The following is a 14,044-nucleotide window of genomic DNA, read 5'->3' as shown; positions in this document are numbered from 1 at the left end:
ATTAAAAAGAAATTTTGCCGAGATGTTCTACTTTAGGTTTGGCCCCAGGTTTGGTTTCTTGCGAGGCCTCGGTTTTGGCTTCATGTTGGCCGCAGTTCCTGGATGATGTTCAATTGAATTTGCGAAGAATGAGAGATAAAAACTTTTATGCGTAAAGAACGGACTTCTTGCACTGCTATGCCACACTATGACCACTGAGCACCTGCTGCTGAGAACTCCTTTAGGTAACATTTATGAATGTAGTGCAGATATTACAGTTAGTATGCAACAAGAACCTGAACTCATTAATTGCTTAATAGCTTGTAGCAGAGGCTTGGTGCATAAAAACTGACTGATTATAGTAAAGCCTCATCAATCCCAAGTCAATGTGACTGCGAAAAATATTCAAATTAACCAGGTTTTCGAATTAAGCGAATTAAGCATAAAAAAAAAATAGACGCGGGCAAAAAATTTCATTGCGAGAATGCGCCTACCTGTATCGGACATACTTATTCTGCCAATTAAAAGTCTACTCCCAACTTGTAGCCCCCCCAAAGTTGACTCCATATACAGGTAGACTCCATATCAGATTGGCTAAACCTCAATCAGAGCGTAACCTGAGTAACATCGTCACCAGACGTACCAGCGGCCTAGCAAAGCAAAACCAGCAGACAGCCAGGCTAAATACGTGCTTTGCACGTCTACTCGGTTTAACAACGTTAAACCCCTACCGCTTTTTATTTTGCACATGTTGCTGCATGTTCTCTATCATTGCCCATTTTTCGTTTATTGTATGGCCGCTTACAGCTTGTCTCATATTTTGGTAGCGCAAAGCCAGCAAATGAGCATTTCCTCAAAATTTCGAGATTCCCTTCCACTCGCCAGTGTCGCCGTCGTCACAGCATGACAAAAGTGTAAATAAATGGCTTATATAGCAAGAGTGTTTGCGTGGTATTGGCTTTAACCTGCTGCCAGCGCTGCTATTTTGAATACCTTAAAAAGTTTTAGCCATTCTTTAGCAGCTAGGCACTTTATAGCAGTTAGAGGATTGTAGTGGGGCCAACGGGGCATCCAGTATTAATTATCAGATGTTGAGAAATGTTATTACCCTTGGCGTACGGGGAGAGGAATTTCGGCTCTCCGGACGCATGGGAGAGTTGAGCAGCTGCCACAAAGGGTGCGTAGGCACGTTCTCATCTTTTTCTCTTGCTCGAGCCAGAGGGAAAGAGCTAAAGGACTTTGATGCGTGAGAGGCATGGCTACGCCCGGTGCATTGCTGCCGCACGCCTCTTCCTCATGGTGTATAGCCGAAATTCCTCGCCCAATAGCACCAAGGGCAGTTACATTTTATCTTATTACGTCTAACAAAAAGGGTTCACCTCAAGTTGAGGACAACACAGCGAGCTATGAGAAGAAAAATGATTGGTGTAACGTTAAAAGACCGGAAGCAGGCAGAGTAGGTGAGGGAACAAATGCGGGTTAATGATGACATCCTAGTCGAAATCGAGAGGAAGAAATGGGCTTGGTCAGGGCATGTAATGTGAAGGCAAGATAGTCGCTCGTTCTTAAGGGTAACAGTGGATTCCAAGAGAATGCAACCATAGCAGGGGGTGGCAGAAAGTTAGCTGCGCGCATGAGATTAAGAAGTTTGCGGGCATATGGTGGGTGCAGCTGGCAAAGGGCAGGGTTAATTCTAGAGACATGGGAGAGGCCTTTGCCCTGCAGTAGTCAGGCTGATGATGATGGCCTGGTGGCCCACTACATTTCTCTAATTGTTACCAAGTGCAACTGCTAAAGGCAAGAAGTTATTTAGCAGATCTTAGTTAGATCAACTTACCTCACATGTTTTGTGATGTCTGCCAATGCCATTGCTATCATTGTGAAGGAATTATAATTTTATCACAATAAGCATATTTTTTAAAACTTGCTTAGTCTTCCCACAAACACCTGGTAGAAGGCTTCAGGTGGCTTATGTCCTACAGGCAGCAGGTAAAGCAGTGAAGGACCATTCTTTTATGTATAAGTGACCAGATCATTCTTCTTTTGAATTATGCAGATGTACTGCTGTGTATTATCTAGTACAGCAACAAAATGACTACATGGCGCTTTTTGTGTCCTGAAAACAGTTCTGTTGAAATGTTTTTCTCTGTTGCATCGTGCATGATAGACAACATCATGGAGTTTTCATCAATTTTTAATTCTTTAAGTTTTCATATATTCATGTCCCTGGTCCAGTTTTTGATCAACGTTTTTTTAAGCTGAAATATTCTCCATCATTTTCTAGGGACTTCGACCTGGATGAACACCTTGCTGCGCTTCCAAAGTGCGACATTGAAGTTTTAAGCCGGCGAAAAAGGGAGCTGCGACGTGACTCTGGCTCTTCTAGTGGCAAACAAGGTGGGTGTGGCCATGTGCAGGCAAGACCAGTTAGCATTGAGGAAGTGGCACTGCCAGGTAAAGGCCTCTCGGCCTTTGCGCAGTGTAACTTCAGGAAACTTTTTAATTTCTTTCTGTCAAGGGCACACAGCTTTGGGTTTTGGGATGCAGTATGCAATTGACACACCCATAATTAGCTTACATGTACCCATTCTAGGTTGTTTTCACAGATGGCAATGAAGTTAAATTTTTTTTTCCCCAGTGTTGCACATTGTGGCATGTTCTTGGACGCCTAACGCATCCTTTTTGTAGTAAAATGCTTGCAGTGCTTTTTTAATGCACTCTCATTAAAATGCCCACTTTCGCAAAAAGTTTTTGATGTTGGCACGTGAAGCCTCAGTGGAGGGGCAAGTTCCTTGCTGAAGTTTGAAATATTGAAGAGGCCCGGGCAGATTACCAGAGATGAAAAATCTTGCTCCATACCATTTCTTCTTTTCTTCTTTTTGGTGAAACAAGGTAATGTTATTTCAGGGTGCGTTTACCATATGGAAAAACTGATTTCATGTTAGTGCAGTGCATTCACGGTATTGTATTGCATGTCACAATGTGCAGACTCCAAGGCTGATGACTCGGGGACGGAGTCTGATCATGCGGGGGCCTCAGAGTCCACAGAGGAGAACGGGGTGCGAGACTGGCATAGCGGTGATGAGGAAGAATCTGAGGAGGCTGGACGGACCAGCCCCAAAAAGGACAAGAGAAAGCGACGCAAAGGTATTTATTCATCTGCTTGCCTTGTGTGAATAGAGTGGTTTTTTTATTCGAAGTGAACGGTCATTTTCTTCGAATAATTTTGAAACGAATTTTTCAAATACTTATGGCTCTCAAAAAAGAGGTTGAATGGAACAATAGGTGTTTTAAAAATTGTGTATTTTTCTAACTTACAAGCGATAAGTGGTGTGAGAGCAAACTTTTTGTTTTTACGGTCACATCCGGACCTTGCGTTGGTCGGATCCTAACTACAAGACTGCTGGCAGTTCGCTTTGCTGCTTTTAGCTGCCAGGTTGTGCATGATTGGAAGGCTTATATATTGTGCCATTTGATCACCTTTCGTTGCCACTCATCTTTGACCGCTGATCTTTATTGTGGTTGTGTAATTGCATGAGAGTTGCTTTTAGTTTATGTGCATGCTGTAATGCCATCTCACAGGAGGCACCGAAATAATGCAAAGCAAGCATTCCAGAAATGTTATTCGCTTGTGAGAGATATTTCAAGATTTTTTAAAACCAAACATTTGGACTGAATTGATTATTGCATGCTTTACTATTCGACTGAATATTAAAAAGGATCGAATTCCACACAAGCCTACTAACAGCCATGGCAAAAATGTGGTAGACACCATATTTGGGTTGCATGTTTTCTTCTTTGCAATGATGCGTAAGACATTACAGTAAAAGTTCATCAATTCAAACCTCATTAATTTGAAAGTCCGGATGAGTCTAAGGCATTACATGTTAATTCGGACACCGTGTGCCCCACACTGGTTAATTCGAACGGGCTCCTGAAGGTAGGCTGTGTCACTCACTCACACTCTGACATGTGTGCAACGGTAGGTGCGATGATGAACGGAGAGCTCGGTCTCCAAGAGCAGTCACACTGCGCAGTTATGGTTTCGCTTTTCTAAACTTCGTGCCAGCCTGCATCAGCCAGCCAGCCAAGCCCTGCTGCGTACCATTTCGGGCACTGATTAAGGTGTCTCATCAGACTTTTCTATCCCCATTTTTTTCTTGCCGCTTTTGCGCCTCCGAGCTTTTCCACCTGCGTGGTTTTTCCAGTGCGTCGAGACTGCACGCTTGTCACGTGCCATTCGCACTTTGTGCAGTGAGGCTTCTTGACACTCAACATTGCCGCTTGTGACGTGTGAGACGCAGTAGCGGTGGAGCTCTACCGCTAAAAAAAGTAATTGTCGTACTGTTCTAATCTCAAACGCAAGCAAACGCTGTCTAGCCTTTACGAACTAAATTTAGCATGATGCAACCGATTCTTGTTATACCCTTGCTACATGGGCGCTTTGAATGCTGTCCGACTGAATGTTATTCAACTCAACTGCTGAACTTGTGCTGGTAGATGTTGTTCAACGGCATTCAGTTTATATGAAATTCGAGGCGACAGAGCTCCGGAGAGGCATTCGCCATTTTAGAATGCCTTCGAAACGTGAGCACAGCCTGCACCAACCACTAGCTGTCGCCATCACTTCGCCCCACCCACAATTGCGGCGTGCGACTGTGTCAGCTGTGGCTGTTAATTTCGATACCCCCTGTTTGTTTAGCAAATAGTTTGTGTACTAGCTGAATGAGTGCTTGAAGATAACAGTACACCGCTGAACATTTACCATGTGCCGATCAGGATGATTGCACTCCAGTACTTTCGTTTACATCACTGCGTACAAACAGCAGTGCGACTGTGTAGAAAGTGCCAGTGCGATTGCCCATCAGGGAAGCCCTTGATAGCCGGGTTGTTGAAATTGCCTAGGGAAGGCGCTTCTCGCTGATTGTCCCTGCTTTCTCTGACGAGATCAGTAGTTAAATTTAAGTCACTTTGTCCAGAAGTACATTAAGTGACTGCTATAAGGGAATAATTACTCATTGACATTTACCCAAGTGCAGTCATACAGCCACAAAGGAAAGCTATACAGGTTTCTTAGAAACCTCGTAGTTAAAGCACTCTACCAACCGAGTTTATGGTAGGGTGAGAGCAAATTGATCAGTAACTCGGAAGTGGGTGGGGTGTTGGTCAGATATTTCAGGCGAAGCCACCAAGGTGGAGTAGATTTGTAATAAGGTAGTAATTACTCATTGGCATCCACCCAGTGTTGGGTGGATGCCAACACTGTTGCCTGGACTTAGTCAAGAATCACCAGTCCTAGCTGCTGAGTAGCAAGTGTGCCTGAAACCTGCTCAAGAACTGATATTCAGTTATAGAGACCTAACAACATTTCCTTTGTGAGTAGGGCAAACAAGGTGAACATTTTGATGTGCTGTCTTTCTTGGCTGCTATGATGGAATTAGTGACCTAGGACTCCCCTTCATCGCTGTCAAATATCTATCACAATCAACTCTGTTGACGCAGATGAACCATTCAACATTCAGTCGCTAAGGAGGTGTAGTATCAAATATGCGCCATTCTTTAAGTGAAGATAACAGGAAAACATTACTTGATGCTGAGTTACCGCAGCTATAGCTATCTTCAGTGTTAGAAGAGGGACCTCTGCAGCATGCAAGGCATGTGCTTACACTTCTAACAAAACTTCACACATTCTTATTTTTTGCATCTGGAAAATTTAGTTTTCCGCTGAAGGCAGTTAGGAATGTTACTAGTGTATAACACATCATTTGAGAGAAGAAAACATGCAACTAAAATTAGGTTTCACAAGAGGCTTTACAATACTCCTAATTGTCTTTGATTTGTTTGGGAGAGCCAGCATTCAGCATTTCAGAGATAGCATGCGCGCTTTTTTTTTTTTTTTTGCTGCTCACGGATTTTTGTTGGAGAAGGAACAGTGTTTCCCAGAAGTAATGCATAGGCCATTCGTCTGTAGGTGCAGTCATGGACGAGGACTTCCCAAGCAGCCTGGCGACTCTGGCTGACATTGCACTGAGTCAGAAGGAGAAGATGCAAGACTGACACAGGCCTAGGCGCCGCCATCAGAGGAAAAGAAGAGGGGGCCGGACCGCCAAGCAATAAGCGAGCGTCTGTCGCCATGGCTCCCAGGCTGTGCTTCTGGCCATCTCTCGTGACGCTAACATGTGACACTTCTCTCTTTTGCGTGAGGAAAAGTGTGGAGGGGGTGTTGCTTTCGTGTCCCTTCTACGAATGGTCCCCCTCCTCAGTCGTCATGACTTTTTACTCTTTTTTTTTACCCTTGTCATCACGTGTGTGTGTGTATGCGTGTGTGTGTGTGTGCATGGAGCCATAGCTTGACTGGAAATGAAGACAGCAATGAGATGAGAGGAGAACTCGATATGTGGCAAGAGTCCCTCAGACCGGTGACAGTGTGTCGGTGCTTTGGGGACCTCTTCCTCCAGGCGGGACTGACACCTGCTGTTGTGGCATGGCGTTTCTCCGGGTCAGTTTGGTTGTAAGACTTGAGACGCACAAACGTGACGGCCGTGCCGAGAAGCGCCTTCTTGCTCCAGTCTTCTTGTTGTTGCATGGACACTGCCAGCAACGCGAGTCGCTAACGTGGCGTCGTCTTTCGGTGAGTTCCGGAGGGGAGCGCACTGCCACCCCTCGACCCCCCCCCCCGTGACGACCACTGGTGTCTTAAGACTGCATCACCCTTCTGTGATTTGTGTTGGAGACATTTTGTTTGTTTTGTTTTTTCTTTCCATAATTTTAATGCAGTGACTGTCTTTTTCTGGCTGGGACGGCGGGCAAGTGTGAGCCAGGGCAGTGCATTATCTCAGCAGCAGAAGCAGTCCTCTGCCTTGTATTTTTTGTCGTATCCATCCTTAGACTGCCTGTGTTTTCTATTCTTCATCTGGCTTTAGCTGCAGGTTCTTTTCAGTGAGCTAGGTGGGAAGAACAAAGAGTTTAGAAGCATTAGCTTGTCATTTATAGGGGCCTTCTAGGCTAACACAAGCAGAGTCTTGTGAGTGTAGAATGAAGCAAGTAGTGACTTTTGGGTCCACTTTTTTTTTCTTCTTGTAAATATGACCGAAGGTAAAGAAGATAAAAAGTGCTTGGAGCATTTTAATGATGTTTAATTAGAGAGGAGTGTCCTAAACGTAACAGCCTCCATACCGATGCTATGCTTTTATTATCTTTTTCCACTGCTGTGACAGTTTTCACTTAAGGCTGCTGAATCTGCGTTTCCTGTAAGGAAGGAGAAAAAAGAAGAAAACTGAAGAGAGACTGACAATATGCACCAAACTGTACATATGCAGAGCTGAAGTCATGTGACAAGTGTATCACAGAGTTTTAAAACATGGCCTCTGATCTGGCCTTGCACGCACCTGGAGCTAGGGATCTCGCTGCAGTGCCTGCTAGCACCTTTGACCCTGGGTTTTCTCACAATTGCACACAAGCAGCACATGCTTGCACACCCTGTACATAAGGCACGGTTAGAAACACATTAGATCCAAGTTTTCTACTTCATTGTTGTTTTCAGGCACCCCTCCCCATTTTGTCGCAACACTGACGGCATGGCAGCATTTCTGGCCTACTGCTGAGCTCTGTGAAGCGGTGAGGTAGAGACCAAGCGCAGTGTTTTTGATGCATACCAGTAGATGGCAGTTTGGCAAGGCGTTCTTTTATTTTCACAGGTGTTCTGCTTGTGGCATTCCATCTCAAAGCTGTTTCTGAGCCATTATTGGTCTTGAAAGACAGTCTAGATGGCCATTGGCATTCAGCATTGCTAACTGTTGTAAACTTGTGTTTTTTTAACAATAGTAACTAGGTCCTCTGTTTAGATCTCGTAACACATCTATTTGATCTTTGGGGACTTTTGACTATTGGGGGTATCTAACGTCTCTCAAACATCAAACCGTTCACATCATTGCACTGCTGGTTGAATGCAGATTGGAATCTTTTATCAGGAAGTGCTAACCACTGGGCAGAAAATGCATTTGAAGAAATATTCAGTTTAATGTCTTTGTTGTGTACCATATGAAGCTAAAGCTAATGGGGTTGCTTGAGTTTGCAATAATTTATTTTTTGCTTTCTTGTACGGGTCCTTCGAACAATTTTTTTCTTTTACAGACCACACATTGTGCTACAAACTGTGTGGCCAATTCCTGCCATCTCTGTTTTTTAGAAGCTGTGCAAACAAACGATCAAAAAGTCAAAACAAACATGCAAGATGTGGTAAAGATAACGTTAAGGCATAGTTTGTTCGGTTTTTGTTATATCGCCATTGATAGCTCCCTGTAAAAAAAACAAAACATATTTTCCTTCCTGCACTGAAACAGCAATGGCATGACAGCTGCCTTGAAGCTAAGGAAGCCGCAGGGATACACACAAGTAGTGTTATATTTTTAAAATTTTCTTCAGTGGCTGTCTTGCAGCTTTTCTTGGGTACTGAGAATCTTTTGTCACGTGTGGCTGTTGTGAAGGCAGGAGTTTCTTAAGTGTCTAAGTAGATGCACTGTTCAGGGCGAGTGAACATTTTTCTTCACTTTGAGGCTCAGGGAAAGAAAAGACCGTGAAGCTATGCACATTTGACTCCTTACACTGCTTTCTGCGAGTTTTGTTCCACAAATTGCTTTGGCAATCTCCACAGCTAATACTGCTCAAAGATAGGCAAGCCAATGTAGGCACTTGGAGGCTTCATTTGAAGTGCATGTTGTCCCTCTTTTCCGCAGTGCATCATACATGTTTGTGCTTTCAGTATGCGATTGCATATACAGTAACAGTTGTAGCCAAGTCCTGGGCAAGGCTTTTTTGTTTGACTAGTTAATTCGACCAAATTGTTCGGCATAGCAAGCAAGTTGATGTCGTGTCGGGTTTTGTGGCTAAACAGTTTGGGGTGCATAGCGGAAATGTTTCACATTTCCTTCTCCATGTGTCCATGTGTTCCTGAGACTCCTGGCTGTGAAGTTCTGGATATTATGCAATGCATTTTGGTGGGTTATGATGCATAATGGTTTACTCGTTACCTAGAACAAATCTCTGCTTGTCTTTCTGCGGTTTGTCAGCTTACATTTTATGGAAACGGGTTAGCATTTTAGTGATTTGGCCATTTGCAATTAAATGTCTAATCTATTAAATTTAATTGGTGGTGCTTTTGTTGCTACATGTTCTTTGGGCTGAACTACATTGAAAATATTGTAATTGCTATTTGTTAACCTTACTGTGCTGTCATTATGTTAGTGAACCTGATGACTACTTAATATTGGGATGGAGTGTTTCATGTCCATGTGCAGGTTTTACCTGTGAGAATTGAGCAGTTCTTGCTCTTTGAGAGGCTGCCAAGAAGGCTGTATTCTGTACTTCCTTACACCCCTGTTGCATGACTGTTTTAATGGCATTTCAGAATGGCAGTTGGACAGTGTTGCACTGCAGTGGCAACTGTTGTTGAGCGTTCAGTCACAGTTTTGCTCAGCTGAGATCATTGGTTCCAGCTGAGCGGTATTGACAGATGGCTGTTAGGGCTTCCACCATATCAGCTAAACTGTTGTTTCCTGCTCTGTCACATGTTTGCATATCACGCAAAAAGACTTGACTTAGTGAGTATAGACACAAAGCTACATACAATATTCAATAATGTACAAACGTGCAAATGTGGAAGGCAGCATGGGAAAACCGGAGTCGCGCACTGAAGCCAAGCATGCCTCTACAGGATTGCCTTGGTGTTCTGTGGCATGTCCAAAGCAAAAGCCTTGCACAGAAACTGAAATTTAGTAAAATGAAGTTTGAATTAAATTTTTGGTATTTAAATGTATTAAGTACTAACATATTTTTATTTTTTATTTGCCATATGTGGCATGAGCATGCAAACACAAAATTAAACTCAGTTTTATTGAAACTGCCATGTAAATGCTGTCTACTGCCATTCATGAACATTCATGTGCAGTTGGAAAGCCAAATGGCCGTTTAGTTGAAAGGCAGTTAAAACTGCTTGTGTAACAGGGGTTCGACGTTTCTTTACTGTATAAATGTGAACACACCATGAACGGCACAATCAGGTTTGGGTAGGTAGAGATAACTTGCACTTAAGGTGCAGTTTATGCGCAAGCAAGCTGGCACACGATCACTTGGTTGCGAGCATTTGAAATGGCTGGCAGTGGTGACCACGCACAGTATTGTCACTGCAGCATTTGTTAAATTGGGCAACATTTCTACCTTGACTATGCAGCTCATTGAACAATCTTCAAAATGTAGATTGTTTGTACATGTTTTGTTCCTTGCTTATATTTTTTGTCTTTATCGTGTGTGTGGCATAACTATGGCTACGGATAATTTTTTTCTGTCTCCGTTTCATTGCTTTTAAGTCAAAGAACAAATAGTGTGTTTTACGCATCGTAACAGGCAAATTTTTATTATTATTTTTGAGATTGAACAAATGATGTTCTACGTAGATGTGCAAAAATGTCAGCAGTGTAGGGCATATATGTTTGTCTATATTTTAATGAAGCACTGAAGTACAGTGATCAACATAAGCAAAATGCTATGGTGCTTTACTTGATTGTTTACTTTTGATCTTATTCTCTGGGTGTGTTGCTTTTTTTTGGAATGTTTCAGCATCAAAACGTGCACGCATGCACAATACATGCGCACAGGTGGCACTTGACAGAAGTGACAACAGTAGCATTATACAGTACCGGCGTGCTAAAACATTCTTTTTCTGGCTATATTAGGCATTCCTTTATGTTGAGTGCAATTTTGAAGGAATTATGGTGTGTAAACTGAAGCAAACAGCTGTAAATGGTGGACTAGGAGTTGCACACCTTGCGTTTGTGTTGCCGTTACTAGCAGCCAGCACCAAGTAATGTGGCGTGCAAATCTGTGATACGTGGCTGACGTTTGAACAGTGCCCATTCAGGTATGGATAGATAATTTGTGACAGATTGCGTTTTGCCTGTGGGTGTTGTTAAACCTTTTCATCTAGCTGTAGGAACATCAAAGGGCACGCTGTCCAAAATTACTATAGTTAGAAGAAGCTCTGTTTCCTCCCCAAGCTCGCTGTTGAGGTGCTATCACTTGAAATGTTGCGAGTTATTATTCTAGGCTCAGAGACATTTGGTCACAGCAATATTGAACTGGAGACAGCAATGCACACTCCTTTTTCCGTTTAATTTTTCTTGTTTTTTTTTTACAGCATGAAATTTGGCTTTTGGTCAGTGCTGTTCACAGAGAGGTAGCTTAATTGCATTGAACATTGCACTTGGTATGACCTGCACTGCACATGCTGCTGCCTCAGATCTCTTTACAAGCCAGTGCTTGCCTGGCAGACTTTGTGAGTAATGAATCAAGCTGAAAACTGAAGTGAGGGGGTTCCCACCAGTGCCCACAATGCTTGGCACCACCTGCTGTGTTGCATCGTAATGCTGCGTATGCCAGTGTACGAGTGTACACTTTGGCTGCTATCATTGCATTGCAGGTCAGGCTGAGTTCGAATCCTTGTATGAAACTGCTCTGAAAGTGATGCCTGATGAGCAACCAAATTTTTCTGACATAGTTCTCAACCATGTTTGCTACTATGCTGGGTGCCTGCTTTCGTCGTTTTCTTATTTTGCTCTGGTGAAATTTCATGAAGAGGTTGCCGCTTCTGTCTGCCTGGGGGTTTAAAGGCCTAAAAGAGGTCAGAGATTTGAACTGTAGCACACTGCAGTGCCTGCTCTAGGTGAACAAAAATTCCTTGAATGAGTTCATTGAAATTGGGCTTTGTAGAGCACAAGATTGATCAGCTGGCCGTATGTCCATGATTTTATGATGCATCTCATTTAAAAATCTGCTTATCGATCGCTTACTTAGTGATGTGTATGGAGGACCGTATTAGGACCTCTCGTGGTTAGCCCTTTCGGAGCTTGTATCTGACCAATTCTGCTGCAACTCTTTTGTGTCTACACCTCCTTCATTTGTGAGCAGTCTCACCTGTTAGCAGCAATGATTTTATCTTTTCTTTCCTTTGAAGTTAAAATCTTGCTATGTGTGCTGGTCACGCATAGACTTTAGTTTTTTTTGTGTGTGTGTGTATCAGCAGCAACTGCCGATATGCTCTTATTTTAGATCAGGACTACCGTTTGCAAATACTGAATTTGAATTGTAGAGGATAATGTAAAGGATGCGACACTTATTTACTGCACATTATCATAACCCCATCAGATGTTAATTTTTTTTTCATGATTAGCCTTGCATTGAGTCTACACTCGAGTTTTCTGTTGAAGTCTTCTGTGCTCCTTGAAACATTGGGGGCAGGTTCTGATTACACAGTGCATATGCTGCCTGTTCTGAAGCCACTGCGGATCACTTTCATTTTTTTGAAGTCAGCCTGCCTGTTCCTCTTATACTAGGCTTGCCATTGTCTGCTTATCTACTGACTGTGAAGGCACAACATGGCCAATGGGTTTGCAGAGGTAGGGAGGTTGAGGAGGTTAAGCCGTCTAGCTTTTACAGCTCCCTGTGAGCTCACACACATAGTTTCACTACATACATGCACCTTCAAAGTTATGCACATATTTTAGATGTACAGTAGAAGTAATGAAGTACATACACTTGCTCTCGATGAAAACTGTGGAAAGGAGAGTGCAAAATAGAACCATCACGTAAGCTTCCGAGGCAGAGCATTATCTTGTGTACAGGCAGAGGTGGGAAGTCTGCTTTGTGGCCATTCTAGGAGTCCTAACCTTATTAGTGTCTAAAAAAATGCTCCGTGTCTGGAACTGTTAATTGGTAGGCGAAATTATTGAGCATCCAGATGACTTGCTTTCAGGCAAGCAAAGAAAGCTGATGCAACTCTTGATGTGCACTATATTGACAGATGTGCATCTCTGTTTGCTGTTTACGTAGGCAGAAATGTAGGGCACTATGCTGATGACACTTTTTCACCTTATTGCAGCATTTTTTGGTACTGCGTTGGCACTGCAAATGGCGACTGAAATTTATGTCTGGATCGGCGTCTCATTTTCTGTTGCTGCGCATTAGGTGTCGGTTTTACGACACCTCCCCTGCGCATTTCCCACCCCTGCCTCCACACTGGCTTCACTTGCCAACATCGACGACAGGGGTGTCTGGCCTTTGCAGATGAAACAGAGCGCTGGGAAGAACGGGTAATGTATTGAATGGCACAGAACGGTGATTTTTGTACAGAACGTGAACCGAGAACAAAGGGAGCCTCGCATGTTGTGACACATGCACAGGGGCACTGAATGAGAAATGCCTTCTGGTGTGTTTGTATATTGTGTGTGTGGGGTACCTGCGGTGGGTCATGCTCGTACGAATGCAGTTGCATACCGGTTATTTTTAAAAATTTTTTTTTCCACTAGACAGTCTGCTCACGTCGAACGTCTTGCTGTGCATGCCTTGCGCCAAAGGTAGAGAACAATTTGCTAGTTTGGAACAAGACTAGGGAAATTAACATTTATGTGGAGAAGTATATGTGGATTACTTTAGTACATATGAGGCAGCACTTGGATTTTTCATGCATTCACTCCATGGGTTCTTGTGAGGTATTGGCAGCACTACTGATTGGCTTTAGCATGTGGAATGGCAAGCTGCACATAGATTGCTGCAGATGTTGTTCCCGCATTGTCTGCTTGTTGCATCCTTGCCAAAATTAAACTCCAGCAAAGCGAAGAAGAAAGCATTGTGTTAAAAAAGAAAAATTCAGCAGCATTTCTCGCAAGTGTACGCAGTATGACCCATCTCGAATGCAGCGGAGGTTTCGAATGCAACGGGTGGCGAACGAAGCGACTGCTATCGTCATCTTTTAGTAAAGAACAACAAAAAATAAAGACTGAGCGCGAAGACACTTGTACAGCGTGTGTGGCGATGTCACTGTTCTGGTGGAAGAACAATGTGTCCGCCAACTTATTTTGCTCTCTCTCTCTCTCTTTCACCCCTTTTTGTATGTGTGTTGGTTTGCTTGTCATTGTTTCGGTGCTGCGAGACGAGTGAGAGAGGTTATTTATCGCCACTTTGATTGTGAGACGTGATGATATAATTAAAAAAAAGCGAAATGATGACAACCATG

At 43.3% G+C, this 14,044-nt stretch overlaps 1 protein-coding gene across 1 annotated transcript in view; it reads left to right on the top strand.

The window, feature by feature from the left end:
* Nucleotides 1-14,044, top strand: part of bbx (bobby sox) — a 33,126-nt gene extending 19,082 nt beyond the window's left edge. The window contains exons 7-9 of the mRNA XM_077626928.1: nucleotides 2,264-2,376; nucleotides 2,968-3,126; nucleotides 5,951-14,044. Coding sequence (XP_077483054.1) covers nucleotides 2,264-2,376; nucleotides 2,968-3,126; nucleotides 5,951-6,036 — 358 coding nt within the window. The 3' untranslated portion in view covers nucleotides 6,037-14,044. The remainder of the gene's footprint in view (nucleotides 1-2,263; nucleotides 2,377-2,967; nucleotides 3,127-5,950) is intronic.

Source organism: Amblyomma americanum, chromosome 6 (assembly GCF_052857255.1).
Source record: "Amblyomma americanum isolate KBUSLIRL-KWMA chromosome 6, ASM5285725v1, whole genome shotgun sequence".
Taxonomy (NCBI): Eukaryota; Metazoa; Arthropoda; class Arachnida; order Ixodida; family Ixodidae; genus Amblyomma; species Amblyomma americanum.
The sequence above is the reverse complement of the archived record's forward strand: the minus strand, read 5'-3'. Positions and strand labels throughout refer to the sequence as shown.